Source organism: Somniosus microcephalus, chromosome 26 (assembly GCF_052327205.1).
Source record: "Somniosus microcephalus isolate GS21.2 chromosome 26, FLI_Smic_1.0, whole genome shotgun sequence".
Classification (NCBI taxonomy): domain Eukaryota; kingdom Metazoa; phylum Chordata; class Chondrichthyes; order Squaliformes; family Somniosidae; genus Somniosus; species Somniosus microcephalus.
The window spans coordinates 7,524,853-7,549,988 of NC_141012.1; the positions used below are offsets into that span (position 1 = coordinate 7,524,853).

Sequence of the window (25,136 nt, forward strand, 5' to 3'; positions counted from 1 at the left end):
GTGGTACCCCACTAGTCACAGCCTGCCATCCTGAAAAAGGCCTGTTTATCCCTATTCTTTGTTTTCTGTCTGTTAATCAATTCTCAATCCATGCTAGTATATTACCCCCAATTCCATGTGCCCTAATTTTGTTCACCAACCTCTTGTGTGGGGCCTTATCGAAGGCCTTCTGAAAATCCAAATACACCACATCTACCGGTTCCCCTTTGTCTACTCCACTAGTTACATCCTCAAAGAACGCCAATAGGTTTGTCGAACAGGATTTCCCTTTTATAAATCCATGTTGACTCTGCCCAATCTTACTATTAGTTTATAAGTGCCCAGTTATTGCATCCTTTATAATAGATTCCAGCATTTTCCCAACTACTGATGTGAGGCTAACAGGTCTGTAATTCCCCATTTTCTCTCTCCCTCCTTTCTTAAATAGTGGGGTTACATTTGCTATCCTCCAATCTGCAGGAACCGTTCCAGAATCTATAGAATTTTGGAAGATGACAACCAATGCGTCCACTATCCAAATGGCCATCTCTTTCAAAACCCTAGGATGTAGGTCATCCGGTCCTTGGGATTTATCGACTTTTAGTCCCATTAATTTTGCTAGTACTGTTTTTTACTAATAATAATTTTTTTAAGTTCCTCATTCTCATCACACCCTTGGTTTTCTCGTATTTCTGGGAGGTTTTTTGTGTCTTCCTCCGTGAAGAGAGAAACGAAGGCCTAGAAATTCAGTGGGCTGCGCCACCAGTTAGCGCCCAAAGAAGGCACTCAGTGGCTTTAGCGCCACTGGCCACACCTCCCGCGATATTTAGCGGGGCGCTAATGGCGGCGTTAGCCTGTAGCGCTGCGCCGCCACCGATGACGTCATCGGTGTGCGCAGCGCCCCGCTCCCGCCCCGATCACCATATTTGGTCGCGCCCGCCTCTTTAACGCCGGTCGCAAATTGTGACCGGTTCACAGGGCCTACCTGTGGCGGTAGTGGCGCTAGTTAAGGTGGAGGTGTGGGCGGCTGCCTGCCAGCACCTCCGTCCCCGGCCTCCTAAACCCCCCCCGCGGCATTGCCGGCTGTTTCCCGAGAGCCCGGCACTTCTCCTTGGTGCCGGGCTCACTTGCCGGCACTCGCGAGCGGGGATCGCGCTGTTGCAGGCACCTCCCCCTTAACAGTGGGAGGAAGGCCTGCAGTACCGCAGCGTGCCGTGTGGCGCTGTGGTCCTTAGCGCGGCGATATTCAGGGTGAGCGCCCCAAGCGGGGCGCGGGGAGCCTCGAGTAGCGGCCCGCTTCCGTTTGGGGCGCAGAAACTGAATATCGGGATGGCGCAAGTGGCTCCGCTCGCAGCGGTAATTCCGGCGCCCAGGCGAGCTTGACGCCCCAAACGGCGCCCAACTGAATTTCTAGGCCAAAGTATTTAATTTCTCTGCCATTTCCTCATTCCCCATTATAAATTCTCCCATCTCTGACTGTAAAGGACCTACATTTACCTTCGCCAGTCTTTTTCTTTTCACATACCTATAGAAGCTTTTACAATCTTTTAATATTTTTCGCTAGTTTGTGCTCATATTCCATCTTCCCTTTCTTTATCAATTTCTTGGTCCCCCTTTGCTGATTTCTAAAAAGATCCCATTCCTCAGGCTGACCGCTTTTTCTGGCAACTTTATAAGCTTCCTCCTTTGACTTAATACTAGCTTTAATTTCTTTTGTTAGCCATGGTTGGATCACTTTTCCTTTTGCGTTTTTATGCCCTAGAGGAATATATGTTTGTTGCAAACTATGCATTATTTCCTTGAATGTTAGCCTTTGTATGTCCACCTTCATACATTTTAGTGTAGTCTCCCAATCTACCATGGCCAACTTGTCCCTCATACCCTTGTAGTTTCCTCTGTTTAGATTGAAGACCTTAGTTTCAGATTGGACTACATCACTCTCAAACTTAATGTAAAATTCAATCATATTATCGTCATTTGTCCCTAAAGGCCCCTTTACCACAAGATTATTGATTAACCCTTTCTCATTGCACAGTACCAGATCCAGAATAGCCTGTTCCCTGGTTGATCCAGGAAACCACCTTGCATGCATTCCAAGAATTTGTCCTTCACACTATTAGTGGTAATTTGATTTGCCCAGTCAATATGTAGATTAAAGTCCCCCATGATTACCGTATTGCCCTCACTTTTGTAATCAAACCCCCTTGAGATGAGGACCAACATTCCATTCGGCTTTCTGACTGCGTTTCCTGATTGCAGTGGCACAGCATGTTCCATGGTTTATTTGATCATTTCTGCTCTGTTCCTATCCCTTCCACCATCTAAGCTATTCCTTACCAGATATTTATCCAGCTCTTTTCTAAATGAGTTTATTGACACAACATGAACATTTAAAGTTGCTGGATAAAAATAGGCAAAATATTTATTGGTGAAGATGAATTTGAAAGAAAATGTAATAATTAATTATTTGGCATCATAGATCTGGTATATACTTTAAAGTTGAGATTGTATGATTTATCTTGATCTCTGGAAGACTGGGGATAAATATATCAAAATCAATCACGAGGACGGCACAGGGTATAATTTATGCCACGGAGTTTGTGCTTGTAGTTTGCCACATGGTGAGTTCTTGACACCAACTATATTGCTGGGAGAGTGACCGACTGGAGTCCAGTTGCTTTGCCACTTTGGAAGGAAGAAATTGTCAGGGCAAGTGATTCTCACACATCTTACTGGGCAGTTACAGAACTCCTAGTAGAGAGTCCTCTTGCCTGGGGGAATAATTTGTGCATGAATAGCCTTTACTTTCTTCCCTAGGCAGCTTGCGTTTCTTGCGACTAAAAATGTAATGCGAACAAGCCTAGACATGCTCAGCGTGATGTCAGTGTGTTAGTATGTAAGAGGCTGAATGCAGTTACCCAGAAAGTGTATTCAACTTTATAATGAGTAAAAATGTATAGAAGTGCAGGGTCATATCAGTAATTGATACGATCTTTGTGGTAGTAAAGATAATAGGTTGTTGGAACCCAGCTTCAGTTTAGTTCAGATCAAGCAAGTTGCAGCTCTATTCTTAGTGTCTGGTAATGCACTCTAATCTGTAGGGATGTTTTGTATTTTCTCAGTTGACTAATAATGAGGATGGGAAATTCCAATCTTGAGTTTCCATCCCCATACTGGTGTTTTATGGTATAAGTTGTTTCAAAAGCCATGACAATGTAGAGTTTTAAGTTCCTGTCTGCCTTGTGAAATGTACGTGGGCTTTGCTTATGCCTTCTGCACAGACAGTAGTGCTTGTGCGAAGCTGTACCTAGCTCAGACTTTCCAAGCAGTTTAGTATGTGGAGTTGTAATGAAGCCAACACAGCATTCAATCTAAACCATGTACATTATCAGTTGAGGGACAGACTGATCAATTAAGGATACTTTGTAAAACACACGGATGTTATGATGTGATAATGCACAAGGAAATTAGTTATAATTATGTATTTGACATAATTGCAGACTTTACCAGAGGGTCTGGACTCGAGCTCGAATGAGGGGAGGTGAACGAGCGATTTTACATAGAGGGTAGTGAAAATATGGAATAATCTGCGTGGGGAAGCAGTGGCAGTGGAGAGTGTCAGCAAATTCATCTGGAAACTGGATACATACTTAGCAGAGAAAGGGACTGAGGGTTTTAAGACTAGTGTATAGTATTTTTCAACTTTTGGGACCTGCACGAGAGATGGAAATGGTCTCTTCTATTGCTGTACAGTCCTATCTTCCTATAGAATGTCGCTTCTAGATGTGAGGATTGATTTAACGTAAGTGCACTCCCAGTGGGGAGCCTCACCCATGGAAGAGCATATCGGAATGTTAAGCAGGCACTCGCCATGATTTTCTGTCTGTTAACTTTTTGATATACTCTCCCACTGTGAGCGCAATTTTGTAAACTTCTAGAGGTCCAAGAAAAGTATAGGAGTTCCATATTTGGCTTTTGGTTTTCCATTTGTACACTCCTGTGTTACAACTACGATGAAGCTGGTGGATTAGATCATAGTTTTCAAACTGAGGTTCGTGAATCCAAAAGCATGAAGGGAATCTTGGGGGTCTCAATGATGTCAAAATTATAAGCATGATGTTTTAAGAATTCAGTGTTCTACATTATTTCTTTACTTGTTGGCCTAAATTTACTTCTGTTAGTTACTTAAACAAAAAATCATTTAGTGGCAGCATTCTCTCCCTTTAGGTGGCTAAGATTGTCTTTTGGAAATTAAATTACACGCTTTGCAGGAATGAATCAATATTTACAGAGGGTCTCTGGGAGTGTGACCATATTTGTGGAGGGCTCTGCCACACAGGAAGTTATTGGATTAGATTGTAGTCTCTCCTGCCAAAGGAAATAACTGACGTGAAGCTGCTTCTCTGTATGTTGCAGATAAATCATCTGTAGCTGGATCAGAGGACGCTGAACCACCTGCACCAATCATCAAACCAATCGCCAAGCACAAGGTCCCCCAGGAGCCTATTGTTCGGAAAGGGAGGCGGTCACGTAGGTGCGGGCAGTGTCCGGGCTGTCAGGTTCCAGATGATTGCGGCCAGTGTACAAACTGCTTGGACAAGCCCAAGTTTGGTGGTCGGAATGTGAAGAAGCAATGCTGCAAGTGAGTGGGACTTTGTAACTAGCTGTTTTCAGCTGCTTTCGAACGAGTATGAATAAAAAAAAAGTAAGACCTGCTTATAAAGTAAGACAGTGGCTTATTGTGTCTCTGAGAAACATCTCAAAGTGCTTCACATAAATGACTTTTGAAGTGTAGACACTTGTTATGTAGGCGAATGTGGCAGCCACTTTCCATACAGTGTGATCTCAAAACCGCAAATGAGACGAATGACCAGTTTTGTGGTATTGGTTGAGGGATGAATGTTGGGAAGGACACCAGAAGAATTCCTTACTCTTCAAACAGTATCATGGGCTCTTTAATGCCCACCTTAACAGGCATACATGTTGAATCCCTGTTTGTGTAGATTGGTGTTGAGTAGGGAATTCAATGGTAGTTGGTAGAGAATTATTTAGCAGCAAGTTCTGGATGCAGATGCACCGTATGCAGTGGTACTAAGACTGGGAAGGTTTCAGGTTTAATCCCTGGTTTGTGCTGGGTTAGCTGATCTCATTCAGGAAAACAGATGGAGTGCTACAATTTGAGTTGGTACCCTGTTGTGGTAAAATCAGCTAGGGATCCTGCCCGTGATCCCTATTTAGTGAACTTAGCTGAAAAGTGCACGCGGGCATTTGATTTAGCACAGGATTAGGTTTTACTGTGGTGACTTTCTGGTCAAAGAGCCTGCCGCCAACAGGCTTTGTCCAGGCTCACCTAGACTGGCTACTTGAGTGAGTTATAGGAGGGCTGCTGGTGCCCATAGTACCATCCCCCAACAAAAGTCAGCGCCTTTAGGAAAGGAAGGAGAGATAGTTAACATAAAAAGCATCTAAAATAGCATTTGCTTACAATGTGCAGTGGTGTGCTGTAGGTTACAGATTTGTGTTTGACTCCCCAGGTACCTACCTCTATCTTTGTTGAGTTGTAGAGCATAACCAAGTCTGAACAGTAGAAGAGCCTGGCATTCAAACTCCAAGCCCTCTGAGTATTGAGTCCGCCTAAATGCATTTCACACAGGACCTTTATGATCAGCAGAGACAGGAGATTATCATCCTAATTCTGCGCTGGATTTGAATCCACTGGCCATCCACTCCCTCCTAGAAAATGTTGCATTACAAATCTTTGTGTATTTTTATATATTAACCCCTGATATTCTGAGAATTGTGAGAAAGTCAGCACATGCGATTTGCAGCGCTCTTGATTCTCTGAAGGCACTTCCATTGAAACAGACTGTGCCAGGAGCTGAGTGTCTCAACTTTGGGACTATAGTATTAAACTATCAAAGGTGCAGTGTCTGAAAATGTCATGTGCATGCTACAATTTTTGTTCCTTATTAATCTATTTTCTCTCTTCCTATATCTGTAATAACTCACTACCTCCTTGTGAACGCAGGATGCGAAAATGTCAGAATCTCCAATGGATGCCTTCTAAAGCACCTCCTCCGAAACCAGTTAAAGGTGAGTGCCGTCAGTGTTCCTTTTAACTCTGTTGTGTTCTTGGTAATTTGCATTTGGTTCCGTCTTTGCACTTCACAGTCGGTGAATTTTACAATCTTGCACTTGCTACCTAGATAGAGCAGCAAGACTTGCACTTACATAGTGCCTTGGGACATCTGTCAGAAACTTGCCAAAGTGCTTCAACTACATTAATTGTTTTGAAGAGCGGTGACTATTGTTATGATATTGAAACTTTAAACAAAAATTTTCTCAAACAGAATTTGAAATGTGTTTAATGTACCCCCAGATATGTATGCTAATAGGATAGGAGCCATCTTATTTATTGCTCATTTATAACAATGAAGATTATTTACTGAGAGAAAAAGTATATTTGTGAAATGGGTAAAAATCAGTTTTGTTTCCTCTGAACCCTCCCGCCTTTGTAATTTTCTTCCCCTTACAGACAGTATCACCCTAGACCCCTGCTGAATGGCCATGTTAATGCTCGCCTAGTGATTTCTTCATTGCCCTTAATTTTTTTAATAAGTAATTTATAACTTTTCTTAGTGTTTGAGATTGTGCAAAGAGTATTCAAGTAGACAATGTGAAGTTAATTCTTCTTGGGTGTTTATATGTGTCATGGCCTATTGAAAACTTCCTAGGTCCTTTAAAAATAATCACAGCAGATTGGATTTTAACCTACAGGTGCTGCCTTGTGCATCCCCAGGTTAGAGTATCGTGTGTTTTTTGGGGGGGGGGCGTCAGTGGATTTTTTTTACAACAGAAAGGTTCTGAAATGAAGTAGATGTTGGGCTATTAGTGGGTTGGAAGGAAGAGAGCAGTTTGCTCTCCGGATGCACCTGTACAGAATATGAATGTAGCAAAAATGTTTTGGGGTGGTGCTCCGCTGTTGGCTCATGGATGAATGTACCGTGTTCTGCAGTACTGAGTCATATGGAGCCTGGACTGCGTTGAGTTAGCAGCCTAAGCTCCCCAAGGCTGGGAGGGGGGTAAAAAAAAAAATTGCACGGTCCGTGCTCCTTATCACAGTCTAAGGCACACGTCTGGAAATTGAATATTCGTGCTAGTCCTATGAGGATAGAATTGATAATTGGGCTGAAGCTCCCCTTGATACAATGGCCTACCCAGCATGAAGAATGGTTGTTTGAGTGAGGTAGCAGAGGCATGTTGGTGCCTGTAGAACAATATTGCATCATGGGCCACTGCCTTCAGGAGAGAAGAGAGATAACTGGGTTAAGCTTGACGAGGATTGTGTCCTGTTCATTATTTGGCTGATGAATTTTAACTTTGGTTCTTAGTAAAGAAAAAGGAAAAGAAAACAAAAATACAAGAGAAGAAGGAGGTGCCACCAGTAAAACAGCATTCCGACTCCAGCCATAAAAGCTCTCCCCAGGGCGTTTCACAAGGACAAGAGCACGCCCAGAAAATAAACCAGGTTCCTCATCAACACACTGACCAGCCGTTGGAGGAAGGCAGCTTATCCCTGCCTTCTGAAGCCCGGCAACCTGCTGCGATGGTCTCACCTGCGCGGAAACCTAGCAAACAGCCCCCTCAGCCTCCTGACCCCAGCATGCCTCAGCAGCCAGGTCCTGTGCAACTAAAGAAAGAATCAGTCAAGCCTGTGCTGAGTGAGCCAAAGAAAAAGCAGCCACTGCAAACAGATTCAGGTAATCGGAACAGAACTGCAACTTGGCATTCATTGTATTATACAATATACACATCGTTGCTGTGAACTTGTGCTCTGTGGTATTAGTAACATTTTCCTATGAAGTTCTTCCGTCCACCATTCTAAGAAGGCATCAACTCAGTTGAAATAAACGTTTTAATATTGCACAGCATAATTTCAAGGTGCAGGTTTTCATCCCGGCAAGACGCTTCCCTCCCCCTCACCCACCCCCTCCCAGTGGTACAGTGCGCTTGTAATTGGTTTGTTATCATAGCGATAAAGGCACTTTGTTCCCAGTCGGATGTAGATTTGAGGATTTTTTTGGGTGGCGGGGGTGGGGCCCGTAGGAGTGTTGACAGGGTGGCATTGCAATCCGATCTACCACCCCTACAAGCTGCATTGAGATTTGCCAGCCTGTGACCAAGAGCTGTCACACTATGGAACTGGTTGACACTAACGATGTGTTTTCCCCCGATGTAAACACGCCCTGCCATAAGATGGGATTGGAGAGCGCTAGCCTAGTGTAAAAGTGTTGGAAAATTCTGTAAAGTTTGTACATTGTGATTAAAGACTTGTTTAATTTGCATTGCTCTGCTATTTCCCTTGAGCTGTCATCTCCATGTCGTCACATCATTCATCTGCGAGCCATACACTTCTCCATGCCTTTCGTGCCAGTGTGCATTCTGTCTTCTCCTGCCACGAGTAGGTATATTTGCTGTAGGGAAGACATATTGTTAGTGCCAAATAATGCTATCACGCGGTGGCCCATCTGTGATTGTTCTGGGTTTTTTTTGCTGAATTTTAAGGAGTGCTTGCATGCCATGCAGGAACTGCTTAGTGCAGAGTGTCTTAGGAGACGGCTGAGGTTGTTATAACGAGAACCTCCTGACTTTAAGCACTTTGCTCCCTCAAACCAGGGTCATGTTGTCTTGTGCTGCAATAACTGACGCTCCTGTTTAATGAGTTGAACCGTTAGAATTAGTTTTGGAATGTTTTACCGCCAGTTTAGTGTCTAGCACCTGAAATATATGATGCATCTTCCAATTTATTTGTTTTATTTCCTTCCCTTCTTGCAAGGGGGCTCTTGAGCAATATACCATTTCCTGGCCAAGAGAGCAGGCAGTCAATCTGTTCCCAGTCATCTGCTAATGCCCCTCCTGAGGGTGGATCTGGGGTGGCGTAGCTGTATGGGACATCTCCCTAACAATGCCTGGAACCTGCCATGGGGGAAACGTACACACTTACCACCTATCCATGGTACAGTGAGCTTGTACACTATCAGCTGTACCATATGATGTTTGTATCTCGCCCTCCTCTGCTGCGGTCAGTTCTAAAGGCACCATTTTGGTACCTTGCCCTTGTGACGATTTCTCACAACTGAGCTTCAGATGGTGAATGATGCTGGGATATTCACCTCAAGGGGGCATCACAGCCAAGCCCCACCCTGACCTCAGCTGATATCACATGTCATGTCTAGATGGTCACTGGATAGCGACTAGGAGCAGGAGCCCTGCCTGATTTCCACCCCCTCTCCTGGAGTACCGAGACCATTTGTAGAGCCCCAAATGCTGCACTGGCTGCCATCAGTCAACCAAGCACAGATTGGGAGTCGAAGTTGTGATCTTCTGGTCAGTATGGCTCAGTTACACACTGCCTTTACCAACTGAGCCATCCGGGAACTCCATGATGCATTTTTTTATTAAAGTGGCCACAAAACCCCTGTCGATTATCAGGCAAAAAAGGGCTGCTGTACCTTCTACCAGATAACAGGATTTTACTGAATTTGAAGCATTTGGTGGGGGGGCGGGGAATGCCTCATAAAATCTGAACCTGTTGTCAGTGAAATGTTCATCTTGGTTTGTCGCTTAATAAAGATCTTTGTTTCCCCAGCACTAGAACAGATCAAGCAGAAGAAAGCCCCTGCTCGTTTCAATATTCAGTTAAAAACTAAAAAGCCGAAAGAAAAGGTGAGATTTGAACTTTCATCCTAACTTTTTAATTCTCTTACTTAGAGGACAACTCCAGCATTTGTTGGGTGTACGCGTGTTCTCCGAGGTAACCTTTATCATTAGGTGCCATTAAAAATCATGCCACTGTTTTGAATCTTCTGCTGATTGCATTTGCCCAAGATGTTTTCTGTAGGTCGTAGATATCGGGTCTTATTGTGCTGTCCTGTGCCAGATGAACAGCACAACAGGCATCCTGGAACTTCCCTTCATGTCGAGGCTGAAAATTTGCTTCTGTTCTACCCTGGTTAGATTTTACTCGTGTGTCACGAGTGCATATCGGGAATTCTAGTGTGTGAAGCTTAGTGTGCCAAATTTGTGGCCTCACAATTTTCCACCTGTTAAGATTAATACAGATAACCGTGCGGGACCTGTGCACCTGCATTCCCAATGTGCACTTCTGTTGTGCAACGTTCTGTCCCAGGAGCCTAATATTGTAAAACTTATCCAGCTACCCACCCTTACCTCTTAGTCAATTCCCCCCTACTTTTTTTTAATTAATGTCTAGGCCGGCCACGCATGAGTCCCTGGTTAAAGAGGACTCGTAGATATCAGTGTCGTCCTGCACATCACTCACTAGAAGATGTGCAAAAGCAGCCCATTGTTGATTCTCCTCGGAGTTTCACTCAACACTTGAGGGAAAGCATCAGGTCTCTTCCTGGTGTCCTCTTTAGCTCACCTCACTGTGGAGAATCATCTGCGGAAGTCGTTTCTAGTGTTACAGTTGTGAGTTTTTGGTTCATGTAGAAAGTTTATGATTTGAAAGGGAAATTACCTTATCTAAAAAAGAAAGTCCCTTGTTTCCTCCTCGCCTCTGCTGACTCATGCAGGTACAGTTCCACTCGGGCTGGCAGTTGTCCAGCACATTGCCAAATGTGCATTTTAATGTGTGTGAGAACCAGACATTGAGTGCCATAAACTATTTGAATATAGGTAGCATCACAGGCAGGATTTTGATTGATTTGATTTTCTTTCCACTTCCCTAGCGTAGGGGTAGTGAGACCAGTTGTAGCACCCCAACTGCCGCCCTGGCTAAGAGCAGTTGATACAACACAGACTGCGACCGTATGGTAGCTTTGAAGTGTAATCCAGTGTTGGCTGACATTTATACAAGGGCTAATTTTACGAATGTGTTCTCGTGGAACCAAGCCTTGCCCACCGGGAGAGCGAATCAAGAAACCACAGGCTCACTCCCCGTGGTTTATTTTCTAATTGATGTTATTGAATGGTGGAGCAGGCTCGAAGGGCTGTATGGCCTACTCCTGCTCCTAATTCTTGTGTTCTTATTATGTTCTTATGTTCTGATAATGAATGGAAGATCATGGAGATCATGCCGACAATTTCCCAATATGCTCTCCCAATGGGCGTGGCTCCCCACCAATAAGCGCGATTTTTGTAAAATTTACCTTATAGTATTTAGTTATTTTTAGCAGACTGAAAAGCTGTCACCTAGTTTTCCTGTTCAGTAAAACTTTTCTTTCTTTCATCACCCCAAAAATGTATCTGTGGTGGAAAAGACTGTGCCATAGAGCTTCAGTGACTCTGTGTTCATTTGATGGGGCTTCAATGCTCCTATGTCAGTTACAGAGATACTGCACACAATTCCTGTTCTGGACTTCATTGTGTTTCCCCAGTCCACTTTTTGCACATTCCCCGGTTCCAGATGCAGGGACGCCCAAATCTTTTGTGTAGGATATGTCTGTTTCAGCCAACAGTATGGGCCGGAGATCACTGGCAACTCCACGATCCCTGCTGCCTTAGCTCCTGAGGTTTGAGTTTAATATTAAGGAACAGGGTGCTATAAACACTCTTACATTTTCCCAGTCTATAAACATAATATTACAGTAACATGTTTTTCCCACTGTGGTTTAGAATAGCTGAAGGAGCTGCTGTTTGTCATGCCCACAAATCAGCTCTTAAAAAGAAAAACAGCAGGGTAGTGGAATTGCAATAGAATTGAATTGTGTAAATTTAAAACTAGCGTTTCTCCCTTTTACCAAGCACCTTTTCTGTCGAGACAGGTTCCTTTCAGATGTTTGCCAATGCTGCTCTGACAAGGCTGCGAGCAGGTGTGCAAGTGTGGCTCAGGTTGACTTGCTCTCCGACCTTCCTTCCCTCCCTTAGGATTAGTGTCTTCACCGCCTTGGCTCAGGTGACGTCAGGGACCCTGTGTGAGATGATGGGCTTTAAACACATGTCCTTCCACTTTTGTGACACAGCATGTTCGTATAAAAACTCATTAGACTGCCAGGCTGCTTCATGCAAAGTTTCTATTGAGCGGGCAGAGGTAGGTCTGAGAGAGAGCAGAACCAAAGCAAGAAAGTTAAGAGGAGAAAACTGAGACAGAAGAAAGATGAGAACAAGGGACACTGATCAGAGGAACAAGAAAGACAATCGGCACAGAAGTCATGAATAAGAAAGTATTCAACTGAGATAGAAATGCACAGGACAGTGGAGAAAGAAAGAAGGATGTAAATAAGTGAGGCACAGGAAAAAAGACTAAGAGAGAGAGATGAGGAATTATTAAACTACGATTATTCATTGCCAGGAGTAAAGCTACTGTGAGTACGGAATCATTTTTCATATTTATTTTATAGACTCATTTATTTATTAGAGACTTTAAGAAGCCCTTTTCGTTTCTCTTTTTTTAATAAAGAGTAACCTTTTTCTCCCACGTTAGATTCTGAAACCATCCACAATCCCCTGAATGATGGGGTGTGATGCTTTCCTAGCCTTTTGCCAATGATGCTCTCTAACCAGTTGGTGGGAGCAGCCTGATTTTTTTTTTGCTCTGTCAAGAAGGACCAGCCCTGATTTCCCCTCCAATCCCGTCTCAGTCTCTGCTCGCTGTCATCCCCAATACTGAGGCTGGGATTAGGACATTTTTGTACTGAAAAATGTTGATATGTCACTGGTATGCTAGAGAGAGGTTTAAAGTTTGCTTTCCTAGGGAATATGAATGGGTGCATGAAAGGGAAATCTACCCTGATACACTGCTACTGTGACTGGCTGTTGGCTGAGCCCTTAGTAGTCCAGACATGAGACAGCCACTGTGCAACATAAATCCAAATGAGAATGTGAGGGAAGCCTCCTGATCCCCAGTTCTCTCCTATGTCTGGTGTACAATATCACAAACTATTATTATAGTTACAGAAAGCGTTAACATTACTGCGTAAGTAGTGAGGATTATGGAGACAAAAATGTGCCGATGATGGTGACATCTACTTGTAACATTGTGCATGCTATTGAAATCTGGCCCCCATTACCTTGTAGCATTCTGGTGCTAAAGTTTGACCTTGAGGTGTAAGGTCTGATTATTCCCCTTCCCTATTGGCAAGGCACTTCCCTTTGGCTTGTGCTGTGTCTGATATGCTAGTTAAGGATTTGTGAGGACCGAGATGCTCAGTACCTGATAATGATTATAGGCTGTTACTGATACCAGGCCTGCAGTACATACCATTAATACTGGGTTGGTGAGTGCTGGTATACTTAGTTGACGGATACAGTTGACTCCTAAGACTATCGCAGTCTTCTCCTATAGCAGTGTTATTTGCTAATTTTTTGCTTGACAGCCACTATCCCATTCAGTGTTTTGCTTGAGGGCTTCGCTGTCGAATTTTGTTTTATGCTACACCAGAGTGATGGGATACGGGTTTGTGCCTGCAGATTCCCCATACGGTGAAGTCCCAATTTGATTCAAGCCTCTGGACATTTGCCAAGTGGAGACCAGGCACTTCTCCGTAGGAAGAAAAAGAAAATATAAAACCATATGGCAAATAGATCTATTTTAATAAATACAGGAAACTTTGGTTTATCCGGAGGTTAACTGTCCGGAATGCTCGAGCCACCGGCAAAATGCAGGAGTCGGTTCAGTAAGTTTTTTTTCTTTTCGTTGCTTTTTTTTCCACCAGTCAGGCTCTGCAAGGTCTAGCTAAAGCTGTTGCTTAGCTACAGAGACGCTTGCAAGCTACGGCCGACTGTTTAGAAGCTGTTGCTAAGCAACAGGGTTTGTTGCTAGATACGGAGCTCAAAAGCTCTATGTTTTAACATTAGCGCTGGTTTGTCCGGCAGTTTTGATGGGACAGCAACAGCTCAGTCCCGTCGGTGCCGGATATCACAAAGTTTCCTGTACTGGGATATCCTTGTCTATTCTTGGAGAGCACATACCTGTACTAAATCGCAGCGCAGGGCAGGCTGTGAGTAGAGGGCAGAGGCATATGCAACAACAATTTGCTGTGGGCCACAGTTGACGGACAACTACCATCATTTTGAGGCACATTACACTAATTCCCAGTCTTGGGTAAAATGCACTGAGCAGCTTGAAACTTGCCTCTAGGATCTGAAGCAGCATCCCCATTGCTCACCAACTCTGATGAGGATCCCTAGCCCACCTACACTACTGTGATAGACAATAGACACAAGTGGAGCATGACACGATTAGTGAATCGCCTACAGGATGTACATTCAGTTGGATATTGTGTTTTGATGACCGTGAAAGTCTTTGTCCAATATTTATTCTAAACCGATCACATTCTGGCTGCTGAAGCGTGAACAAAAGCTTTGTGGGGTTCTACATGTGACCAGTGCAGGATTACAATTGAAGCTTCTATTTGTTTACTGTTCAGTTAGAATTGCATGGCCCCCCTCCCCTCAAATATATTAGTTCCATACCACGAGTGCTCCCTTAGATGGTACTGAATATTGTAATAGTGATAACATGCAGATAACAAGTTTGCTCATTCAATTACTAATCCATGCTGAGTTAGCTGATCTCAGCTAGGGCAGCAACTGAACCTCTGCAGCTGGCCTCAACACCTCTGGGACAGGATGGGAAAAATTAAAAAGAATGCTGTTTGGATGTGGTTTATTAATTGAACAAAAAATAGCTTGCATGGAGACCCTTTGTGTTGTATGCTTGTGAAAGTGTTAATCCCAAGTAATATGATCTCATTTAGAGATGTTTTGATTTTTGAGAAGTGTTGCACTGTTTGTATAATTACTGACGGATACATTTCAACAAGGAACAGCCTTAGATTTCATGCTTCTTGCTTTTAGGATAAAGTGATTGCTGTCAGCAAGATTGAACCCAGTACGCTGAACCTGCTCACCACGTTCACGAATGTCAGCTGTGGGAAACAGAAACCATTGGCGGATGGAGTCCACAGGATCAGAGTGGATTTCAAGGTAGAAACAACAATGCTAGGACTACTAATTCATCACACTAACTCAACATATTGGGGGAAAAATTCAGTTGGTTTGCGCCTCCTGTTAGCGCCTTAAGAGGGTGCTAATGGAGCGCAAAGCAGCTAGCGCCCGGGCGCGGCGATATCTGCGCCTCTTGTGGTTTTGACCGGACATTTTGCGGCGGCGCTAAACAATACCGCCCGATCTCCTGCGCACGCAGATCTTGACGCCATTCGAGCGTGCGACGCCATTCGAGCGTGCAACGCCCTTGTGGTGCCCCGGAACCGAAATTGAGTGGCGCCCCCCTGCTTTCCGCCTGGCGCAACCAATGACAGGTAGACTGGAACACTTCCCAGTCGCTGTGGGGCTGGGGGGTGCTATTTAAAGGGGGCCTCTTCCTGGCTTTTTGTGTGGTAGACATTTTTGCACCACTCGTTCTGAGAGAGAGAGAGAGAGTTTAAGAGAGAGAAAGAGAGACTTCTGCATTGAGTCAATGCTGTGTGAAGTAGTTTTGTCTTCTGACCATAACTTTGCAGGTACTTTGGTTTTTGACCTTCATTACTTTGATTGCCAAGATACTATGGGGGCTGCACTGATTGGGGGTGTCGTCCTGCGCCAGCAGATTCGGAGGGCACAGAGACGCAGAGAGAGAGTGGCAATCATGGCCAGACGGAGGAGGGCCAACAGGCCTCTTTACAGGAGACCTTACCCTCCCAGGGTTTTTCGCCAACAGTTCTCCTACATTAATATGTCTGAAGAGCAGTGTTTGCGAAGGCTGCGCTTCAGCAAGGAGGTGGTCACTGAGCTCTGCCACCTGCTGCAGCCAGATCTGCAGCCTCAACTGAGGAGCAGGACGTCTCTGTCGGTGGCAGTGAAGATAACAGTGGCTCTCAACTTTTATGCCACCGGCTCATTTCAATCAGCTACTGGGGACATCGCCAAATATCTCATAGTTTGCAGTCCATTGCTGCATCCGTCAGGTCACAAATGCCCTCTATAAAAGGAGACGAGAGTACATCTATTCCCCCATGACCCCAGACACCCAGCATGAACGCGCTATGGGCTTTGCAAGGATAGCGGCCATCCCTATGGTGCAGGGCGCCATTGACTGCACGCATGTGGCTTTGCGTGCTCCGCATGAGAATGCAGAGAATTTCTGCAACCGAAAGGGGTTCCATTCCTTAAACGTGCAGTTGGTCTGTAACCACAGACAGCTGATACTCGCTGTCAATGCCCGCTATCCTGGCAGCAGCCACGATGCATTCATCCTGCGCCAGACTTCTGTGCCAGAACTTTCCCAGGCACCGCATCACCCAGGTGGTTGGCTTCTCGGGGACAAGGGATATCGACTGTGCACCTGGCTGATGACACCGCTCCGTACGCCCAACACCCCTGCTGAGCTCCAGTACAACGAGAGCCATCAAGCTACCAGGAACATCGTTGAGCACACAATCGGCGTGCTCAAGCAACGGTTCCGCTGTCTGGACCATTCTGGAGGCGCTCTGCAGTACTCGCCTGAGCGAGTCTCCCACTTCGTTGTTGTGTGCTGCATGCTGCATAACCTGCCAATCCTCAGGACCCAGCCAATGCCACCAGGCCTTGGAGCACCACCAGAGGAGGAGGAGGAAGAGGAAAAGAAGGAGTATGATCATCAGCAGCACCAAGGCGGGAGGGAGGCACACAATGTAGAAATTGGAAGGGCCATCCGTCAACGACTGATAGCAAGCCGCTTCTAGGCCCCTGTTGAGGAAATGGCTTCTGCCATTGAGAACAACATGAATTAAACCAACCCGCAACCCCTAAGCCGGCCAAGGCAACAATGATTGCAAAGACCAAACATGTACATTTTGAATACAAAAACTTATTTATTTTACAAACTCTATGTGTCATTTCCGCATGACAAACGAATAGAAAGAAACACAAAAAAAACTGTCATTAACATAACTGATAATGTCCAAAACACTACAAAAAAATTTGACCACGAACCTCGGCCTTTAATTTAAAAAAATGAACAACATTTTGTCACACCTTCTACTTTTTGCCCTTCGAGGGTGATCTCCTTCCCTTGCGCACTTCCCCCCTTCCCACCCGACTGCTCCTCCGTCATGGCACCCCAGTGGCTGCAGCAAGGCTGCTGGAAAGCTGCTGATTGTCACAACCTGAGACTGCAGATGCCCTTGAAGGACGGCCTTGACCAGCTCTGGGCCTGGAGGGCCCGGCTGCAGACTGCACCAACTCTGCATGGGCGGCAGCAGTCTGCCCTACAGGCGGTGGCAAGTGCAGTGGAGAAGTGACAGTGGTGGCAGCAGGAATGCTGTCATCTTGAGAGAGGACAGCAACTCCCTGCTCAACCGACACACTGGCACTCCCACGGGGCAGCACTTCAGCATCCAGAGCAATCTGCTGGAGCACAGATTGCTGGCCTGCTGCGGCGCGGTGAGAGCCCTGGGAAATGTGTCCAATTCAGCGAGGGTGGCAGCAGTCAGTGCTCGCGTGGCCTCATTCTGAGTCTGCATGAGAGCAGTCTGAGATGGGGTCATGGCAGCCAGTAACTGAATTGCAGCACTAAGCATTTGCGTGGCATCCGCCTGTGCTACAGCGAAGTGCTCCACACTCCTTGCCAGTGATTCAGTGGATTAGGGCACCCTTCCCACTGCACCCATGAGCTCAGTGTGCATGTCCACCGCCTGGGTGTTCAGTTCAGCGATAAGCCGCTCCTCCTCTGCGTCCAGTGCAGCAGGACTCGCTGGCATACTCTCCCTCCGGGGAGAAGGCCCCCGAGCTTCCCTACCCCCATCGCGTTGCTGCAGCCCGCTGGGTCCTGGAGCTTCACCCTCATCAGACCCTTCCCCCCTGCTCCCCTCCAGGGAAGGCATGTTCCCAGTGTGGGCATGGGCTTCCTCGGGAGAGGGTGGCGCTGATGCTCCGGCTTCCTCTTCCTCCTCGCCTGCAGCTTCACTCCCACTGGCAGCTTGAGGGCCCGTCTCCTCAGCTGGTGAATCACCATATGAAAGCAGGGAGGTACAAGAGTGGCTTTAGCGTGAGGACAGGGTGGCAGTAAGGGAGGAATGAGTGCAGCGATTTAGTAAGTTGGATTGAAAGTGTCAAAGGCAGGTGTTGTGAGGGACAAGTGGAAGGAGTGCGGGTCCAAAGATGTGCGGGTTAGGTTGATTGGCTATGATAAATTGACCTTTAGTGTTAGGGGGATTAAATACGTGGGGTTACGGGGATAGGGTGGGATATGTGTTGGTGTAGGGGTTACGGGGATCGGGTGGGATATGTGTCGGTGCAGGCTCGATGGGCTGAAATGGCCTCTATCTGCACTGTGGGGTTTCTGTGATTCTGTTTCTGTGTGAAAAAGGTGATGACCTTACCATTGCTGTCCAGAACGGGGTCGGCGTCTCCAGTGGCGACGGGACCAATCACCCGGCTTGCCACAATCCTCTGAACGCGCACCTCAAGATCGCTGAGGGGTTGCAGCTGAGGCTGCCCTCCACCCGTCCGTTGCTGCTGTCTCTTATTATGAGATAGCTTGGCCTGCAAGAAAAAGGATGGCGTCTGAGTAAATATACAACCATGGTCTTGCCTGATGTGCCTCCCATAGTTGAATAGCCCTTACTGTATGCAGCCATGGTCTTGCCTGATGTGCCTCCCATAGTTGAATAGTCCTTACTGTATGCAAAGTGGAATGTGCGTGTGTGTTTGATGAAAGGGCCATAGGTGTTGGATGAGTGTTGGGCATTGGGGTTTTAAGACCCTCTGGCCATAGAGTGAGGTTGAGATGGAGAGGTATTGAAAAAAAGCCACTCACCCTGACGACCTGAGTGAGGTCGTTGAACTTTTTTCTACATTGGATATGGGTCCTGGGCACCATGCACCTTGAGGAGACGCTCTGAGCCACCTCTCTCCACACTCTTCTGTACTCGCGCGGCAAAGGCCTCCTGCCACTGTGGGTACAGTATAGATCTTCTGCGCTCCATCGCGCCAACCAGAGCCTCCAAGGCCCGCTCGCTAAAACGCTGTGCTTGCTCCCTGGCCCTCTCCATAGTCCTTGCCTGCAAGATTTAGCCACAGGCCTGTCCAGGCCGAGATTCAAGGCTGCAATGAGCAGGGTATGGCTGGAGAGCAAGATCGACTCTCCCCTTTAAGAACTGGCCGGCGCCAGTGTGTCTATGTTCAATCGATACTGACAGCACCTGCGCTGCGCCCGCGCTCTGAGGTAGCGCCTCGCTCCTCGGCCTTAAGACAGGTGTGTAGCGCCTGATTTAGCACTCCGATCACCTCCAGGGGCGATAAAAGCCAAGTTTGCTGTTGGAGGCAATAATTAGCGCCAGGCGCTAAACTTTGCGCACGGCCGATAACGGCGCCCCAAACGGGGCGATACTGAATTTCTCCCCCATTAGCTCTGGGAAAAGGAGTGAACAATATTTTGATTTATCTCCTGGCCCTGCACACGCACAAATTTCAAATTTTTCTACCCATTTTTATTGCTGTGAAACGAAGTTGAAGAGCGCAGGTCACCGCCAAGGTTGAAAAGAGTAAAAGAAAATGTGGTAAATCATTTTTAGTCATCCATAATGTGCACCATTCATTTCTTGAGCACAGGCAGACAGCTGTGTACCATCGCCGGGAATGTTTTTTGGGGATTCTCGTGGTCCACCGCTGTAACTTCAAAAAGATCGGCGGAAATCCCGTTTACATATTGTTATCTGCCGAAGTTACGGTGGCCGACGGGGAAAAGCCCCTCCTTCCAAAGAAATTCTTGCCGAGTGTTCTGGGATGGGGTTGGGGGTGTGGGTGACTGCCCAATATAAAATGTTACCTATCTGAATGTATGCTGTTCTTCCTGGCTTGCTAATTGGTTTCTGCTGATCGCATGACATCACACCAGGGCACTGTGTGGTCCTACCTGCTGTACAGTATACACAATATTCACCTTGTGAGAGGCTGTTTGATATAATGTGATATTCCCAGTGGAGATAAGTGCTATATGAAGCAACAGAGTCGGAAAACTGTTAAGCGCACTTGGTACTCAGAAGGGACTACTGAAGTCGACAGGTCTGAAGCATAATACCTTAAAGCAAAGCTTTAACTGAAACCGCCCTGCTCCGAGATTAACTGTATTTTGCTGTTTGTTTGTCTTCTGATCATCTTCTACTGATTTTTGGTAGGAGGACTGTGATGTGGAGAATGTGTGGGAGATGGGTGGACTGAGCATCCTGACCTCTGTACCCATCACTCCCAGGGTGGTCTGCTTCCTCTGTGCGAGCAGTGGACATGTCGAGGTATGGTTTCCCTCTTGATTGCAATTTCGTTCAATTTCAGGGCCGCCTGCATTTTGATAGCAAGTGTTACTCATTGCATTGAGGAAAACAAACCTCTTTGTTTAAGAATAGCACACCACACTACTCTGGGTTTTAAAGCAATCTGACCACAGCTTATTCAGTCAGCTGGCTTAAACTCCATGCGAGATGGAGCTTGCAGGCAGGCAAGAATGTAGTGGAGCAGAATTTGATCCTTAAAGTTACTGGGAGCATTGAAAAACATGGAAAAATTGTAGTGAAGAACCACCAAGGAAGTCGCTAATTTCTCAGCCTGATGCATGTTTCACTGATCCCAGTGCAGTAAAATGATCAACTCCGTGTTTGAAGTTCCGCACACAAGCTTCAGGTGATGTTACTGTCTGGGAGAGGGTTTGGTACGATGTGGGCACCACACTTCCTGAAGCCTGCCGTAGCAAGTTAAATTTGCTTGGATGCCAGCCTAATCTCAAGGCTTGGACCTTTTTCTCCCACACATATGCTGATCTGCTATGCCAAACCTTAGGGAGCTTCCCTGCTGCTGATGGGCAGGCTCCAGAATGTAGTGAAGTTTCCTACATGGATATTAGCAGCAATGAGGGGTGGGAAGATACAGAGAAAGAGTTTGTGTACACAAACACCGATGGCCACATGCATATTAGAGAGGTCTCTATCTAGTACTGTATTTGAATTTAACCCTATGGAGTGATTTAAAACAACTTTTACACCAGTGTACATAAGAACATAAGAAATAGGAGCAGGAGTCGGCCATTTGGCCCCTCGAGCCTGCTCCGCCATTCAATAAGATCAGGGCTGATCTTCTACCTCATCTCCACTTTCCTGCACTATCCCCATATCCCTTGATTCCCTTAATATTCAAATATCTATCAATCTCTGTCTTGAATATACTCAATGACTGAGCCTCCACAGCCCTCTGGGGTAGAGAATTCCAAAGATTCACCACCCTCTAAGTGAAGAAATTTCTCCTCACCTCAGTCCTAAATGGCCAACCCCTTATTCTGAGACTCTGACCCTGGTTCTAGACTCCCCAGCCAGGGGAAGCATTCTCTCTGCACCTATCCTGTCCAGCCCTGTAAGAATTTTGTATGTTTCAATGAGATCACCTCTCATTCTTCTAAACTCTAGAGAATATAGGCCTAGTCTACTCAATCTGTCCTCATAGGACAATCCCCCCATCCCAGGAACCAGTCTGATGAACCTTCGTTGCACTCCCTCTATGGCAAGTATATCCTTCCTTAGGTACTTTAATAATATTTATACAAGGGCTTTTCTGTTTCTTTGCTTCTTGTGAGGGTGTGGATCTCTTCTCTCTCCACCCCCTCTCCTCCCCCAGGCCACACAACCCTCGCAGCTGAGAAGACTAATGAGACCTGCTTCCAGGCTTCACCATTACACTTCTTGAGCCGGTCATTTGCAGACACGTGGGACTGAGTCTACCTGCAATTTTATTATTTTACCTCCTTCCCTCCTACTCTGTACCTGTTTCAGAAGGTTGGGAACTCATTGGTATAGAGAATTGAACCTGTATTCCCCACTATGTGTCAGAACTTACAGCGTTGCTACCTCCACACCACATCTTCAGTATATATATCACATTTAAGAATAAGAATGTGACTTGCCTTCTGCTGTAAATTTCACACTGGATTTTATAATGGCTTGCACGTCAGGCTAGTACAACTGAGCTGTGGAACCTGCAATAATGCTGCTGAATGTATATCCTTTCAAGCTGTGGCTCTGGCTGAGTCAGAAGGTTATGGGTTCCAGGGACTTAGCGCATAATCTAGGCTGACACTCCCGGTGCAGTACTGAGGGAGTGCTGCACTGTTGGCGATGCCGTATTTCGGATGAGATGTTAAACCGAGGCCCTGTCTGCCCCCTCAAGTGGACGTAATAGATCCCATGGCACTATTCCGAATAAGAGCAGGGGATTTCTCCCTGGCCAATATTTATCCCTCAATCAACATCGCAAAAACAGATTATCTGGTCATTATCACATTGCTGTTTGTGGGAGCTTGCTGTGCACAAATTGAATGCCGCGTTACAACAGTGACTACACTTCAAGTATTTAATTGGCTGTAAAGCACTTTGGGACGTCATGAGTTTGTGAAAGGCGCTATAGAAATGCACATCTTTTTCTTTCAAGAGTGTACAGTTTGCTGATTTGTTTCCGTTTGCGTTTTGTCCGCAGTTTGTTTACTGTCAGGTATGTTGCGAACCCTTCCACCTTTTTTGCCTGGAGGAGAACGAGCGACCCCTGGAGGAGCAGTGGGAGAACTGGTGTTGTCGGCGCTGCAAGTTCTGCCACGTCTGCTGCCGGCAAAACAAATCCTCAAAGGTAATGGTACCTGACAGTAAGCTGTGCATGAACATTTCAAATGGCCACTTACAGTTTGAGTTTGCACCCTAGACTGGTGCAAAATTTATATTTGGGCTTGATGTGCAACAAGCAAGGCCTTGTCGTGGATTTTGATAATCGGGGGGCTGCACTGTGTGGCGGGGGCAGGTTGGTAGAGGACCTTTCTCTTACGGATGTTTAGTGTAAGGCCCATGCTCTCGTATGCTTCGGTGAAGGTGTTTACGATGGTTTGGAGTTCGACTTCCGAGTGAGCGCAGATGCAAGCATCGTCTGCATACTGTAATTCGACGACAGAGGATGGGACGACCTTGGATCTGGACTGGAGGCGACGAAGGTTGAACAGTTTCCCGTTTGTTCTGTAAATTAGCTCCACTCCAGTGGGGAGCTTACTGAGGGTGAGATGGAGCATTGCAGCAAGGAAGATTGAGAAGAGCGTTGGTGCAATGACACAGCCTTGCTTGACCCCGGTTCGTACGTGAATTGGGTCTGTGGTGGAACCGTACCTCGGGAGCCTACTGTCAACAAGGGCAGACGTCGACGACGAAGTCCAACACCGCCTTCAGTGTGCCAGTGCAGCCTTCGGTCGCCTGAGGAAGAGAGTGTTTGAAGACCAGGACCTCAAACCCGGCACTAAGCTCATGGTCTACAGGGCAGCAGTGCAGGGCTGCCTTGAGGATGAGTTCATTGAGTGTATTAGGGATGGGTTTCTTGAGCAGTATGTAACTGAACCGACCAGGGGGCAGGCAACCTTAGATCTGGTCCTGTGTAACGAGACAGGATTAATTAAAAATGTCCTAGTAAAGGATCCCCTTGGAATGAGTGACCATAACATGGTTGAATTCCATATTCAATTAGAGGGTGAGAAGGTTGGAGCTCAAACAAGCGTGCTAAGGTTGAATAAAGGAGACTATGAAGGTATGAGAGCGGAATCGAGTAGAGTGGATTGGGAAAATAGATTATAGGGTAAGACGATACATGATCAGTGGTGTACATTTAAGGAGTTATTTTACAACTTCCAAAAAATATATATTCCACTGAGAAGAAAAGGGTGTAAAAGAAAAGACAGCCATCCATGGCTAAGTAAAGAAATTAAGGATAGTATTCGACTAAAAACAAGGGCATATAAGGTAGCCAAATCTAGTGGGAGGATAGAGGATTGGGAAAACTTTAAAAGACAGCAAAAAATAACAAAAAGATTGATTAAGAAAGGGAAGATAGATTATGAAAGTAAATTAGCAAAAAATATAAAAACAGATAGTAAGAGTTTTTATAGTTATATAAAAAGAAAAAGGGTGGCTAAAGTAAATGTTGGTCCCTTAGAGGATGAGACCGGGAAATTAATGGTGGGAAATATGGAGATGGCAAAAACACTGAATGAATATTTTACATCAGTCTTTACAGTAGAAGACACTAAGAATATCCCAACACTGGACAAACAGGGGGCTAAAGGGGGGGAGGAGCTAAACACGATCAAAATCACTACGGAAGTGGTACTCGGTAAAATAATGGGACTCAAGGCGGATAAATCACCTGGACCTGATGGCTTACATCCTAGGGTCTTGAGGGAATTGGCGGTAGGGATTGTGGATGCATTGGTAATAATTTTCCAAAACTCCCTGGACTCAGCAAAGGTCCCGGCAGACTGGAAAACTGCTAATGTAACACCCTTATTTAAAAAGGGCAGTAGACAGAAGGCTGGAAACTATAGACCGGTTAGCCTAACATCTGTGGTAGGTAAAATTTTGAAGTCCATTATTAAGGAGACAGTAACAGGACATTTGGATAATCATAATTTAATAGGACAAAGTCAGCATGGTTTTATGAAGGGGAAGTCATGTTTGACAAATTTGCTGGAGTTCTTTGAGGAAGTAACATATAGGGTGGATAAAGGGGAACCAGTGGACATAGTGTATTTAGACTTCCAAAAGGCATTTGACAAGGTGCCACACAAAAGGTTATTGCTTAAGATAAAAAATCACAGGATTGGGGGTAATATTCTGGCATGGATAGAGGATTGGCTATCTAACAGAAGGCAGAGAGTTGGGATAAATGGTTCATTCTCAGACTGGCAATCAGTAACTAGTGGTGTTCCGCGGGGGTCAGTGCTGGGTCCCCAACTCTTTACAATCTATATTAACGATTTGGAGGAGGGGACCGAGTGTAACATATCAAAGTTTGCAGATGATACCAAGATGGGGGGGAAAGTAGTGAGTGAGGAGGACATAAAAAACCTTCAAGGGGACATAGACAGGCTAAGTAAGTGGGCAGAGATTTGGCAGATGGAATACAATACTGGAAAGTGTGAGGTTATGCACTTTGGCAGGAAAAATCGTAGAGCAAGTTATTATCTTAATGGCAAGAAACTGGAAAGTACTGAAGTACAAAGGGATCTGGGGGTGCTGGTGCACGAAACTCAAAAGGTTAGTATGCAGGTGCAGCAAGTGATTAAGAAGGCCAATGGAATGTTGGCTTTCATTGCTAGGGGGATAGAATATAAAAATAGGGAGGTATTGCTTCAGTTGTACAAGGTA

At 45.8% G+C, this 25,136-nt stretch overlaps 1 protein-coding gene across 5 annotated transcripts in view; it reads left to right on the forward strand.

The window, feature by feature from the left end:
• The window catches only part of kmt2a (lysine (K)-specific methyltransferase 2A), a 187,196-nt gene that overhangs the window by 63,751 nt on the left and 98,309 nt on the right, over positions 1 to 25,136 (forward strand). For all 5 annotated transcript variants that reach the window (XM_085967740.1, XM_085967741.1, XM_085967744.1 and 2 more), the window contains exons 5-11: positions 4,396 to 4,621; positions 6,008 to 6,072; positions 7,371 to 7,739; positions 9,629 to 9,705; positions 14,800 to 14,928; positions 20,100 to 20,213; positions 22,438 to 22,584. In XM_085967740.1, coding sequence (XP_085823866.1) covers positions 4,396 to 4,621; positions 6,008 to 6,072; positions 7,371 to 7,739; positions 9,629 to 9,705; positions 14,800 to 14,928; positions 20,100 to 20,213; positions 22,438 to 22,584 — 1,127 coding nt within the window. The remainder of the gene's footprint in view (positions 1 to 4,395; positions 4,622 to 6,007; positions 6,073 to 7,370; positions 7,740 to 9,628; positions 9,706 to 14,799; positions 14,929 to 20,099; positions 20,214 to 22,437; positions 22,585 to 25,136) is intronic.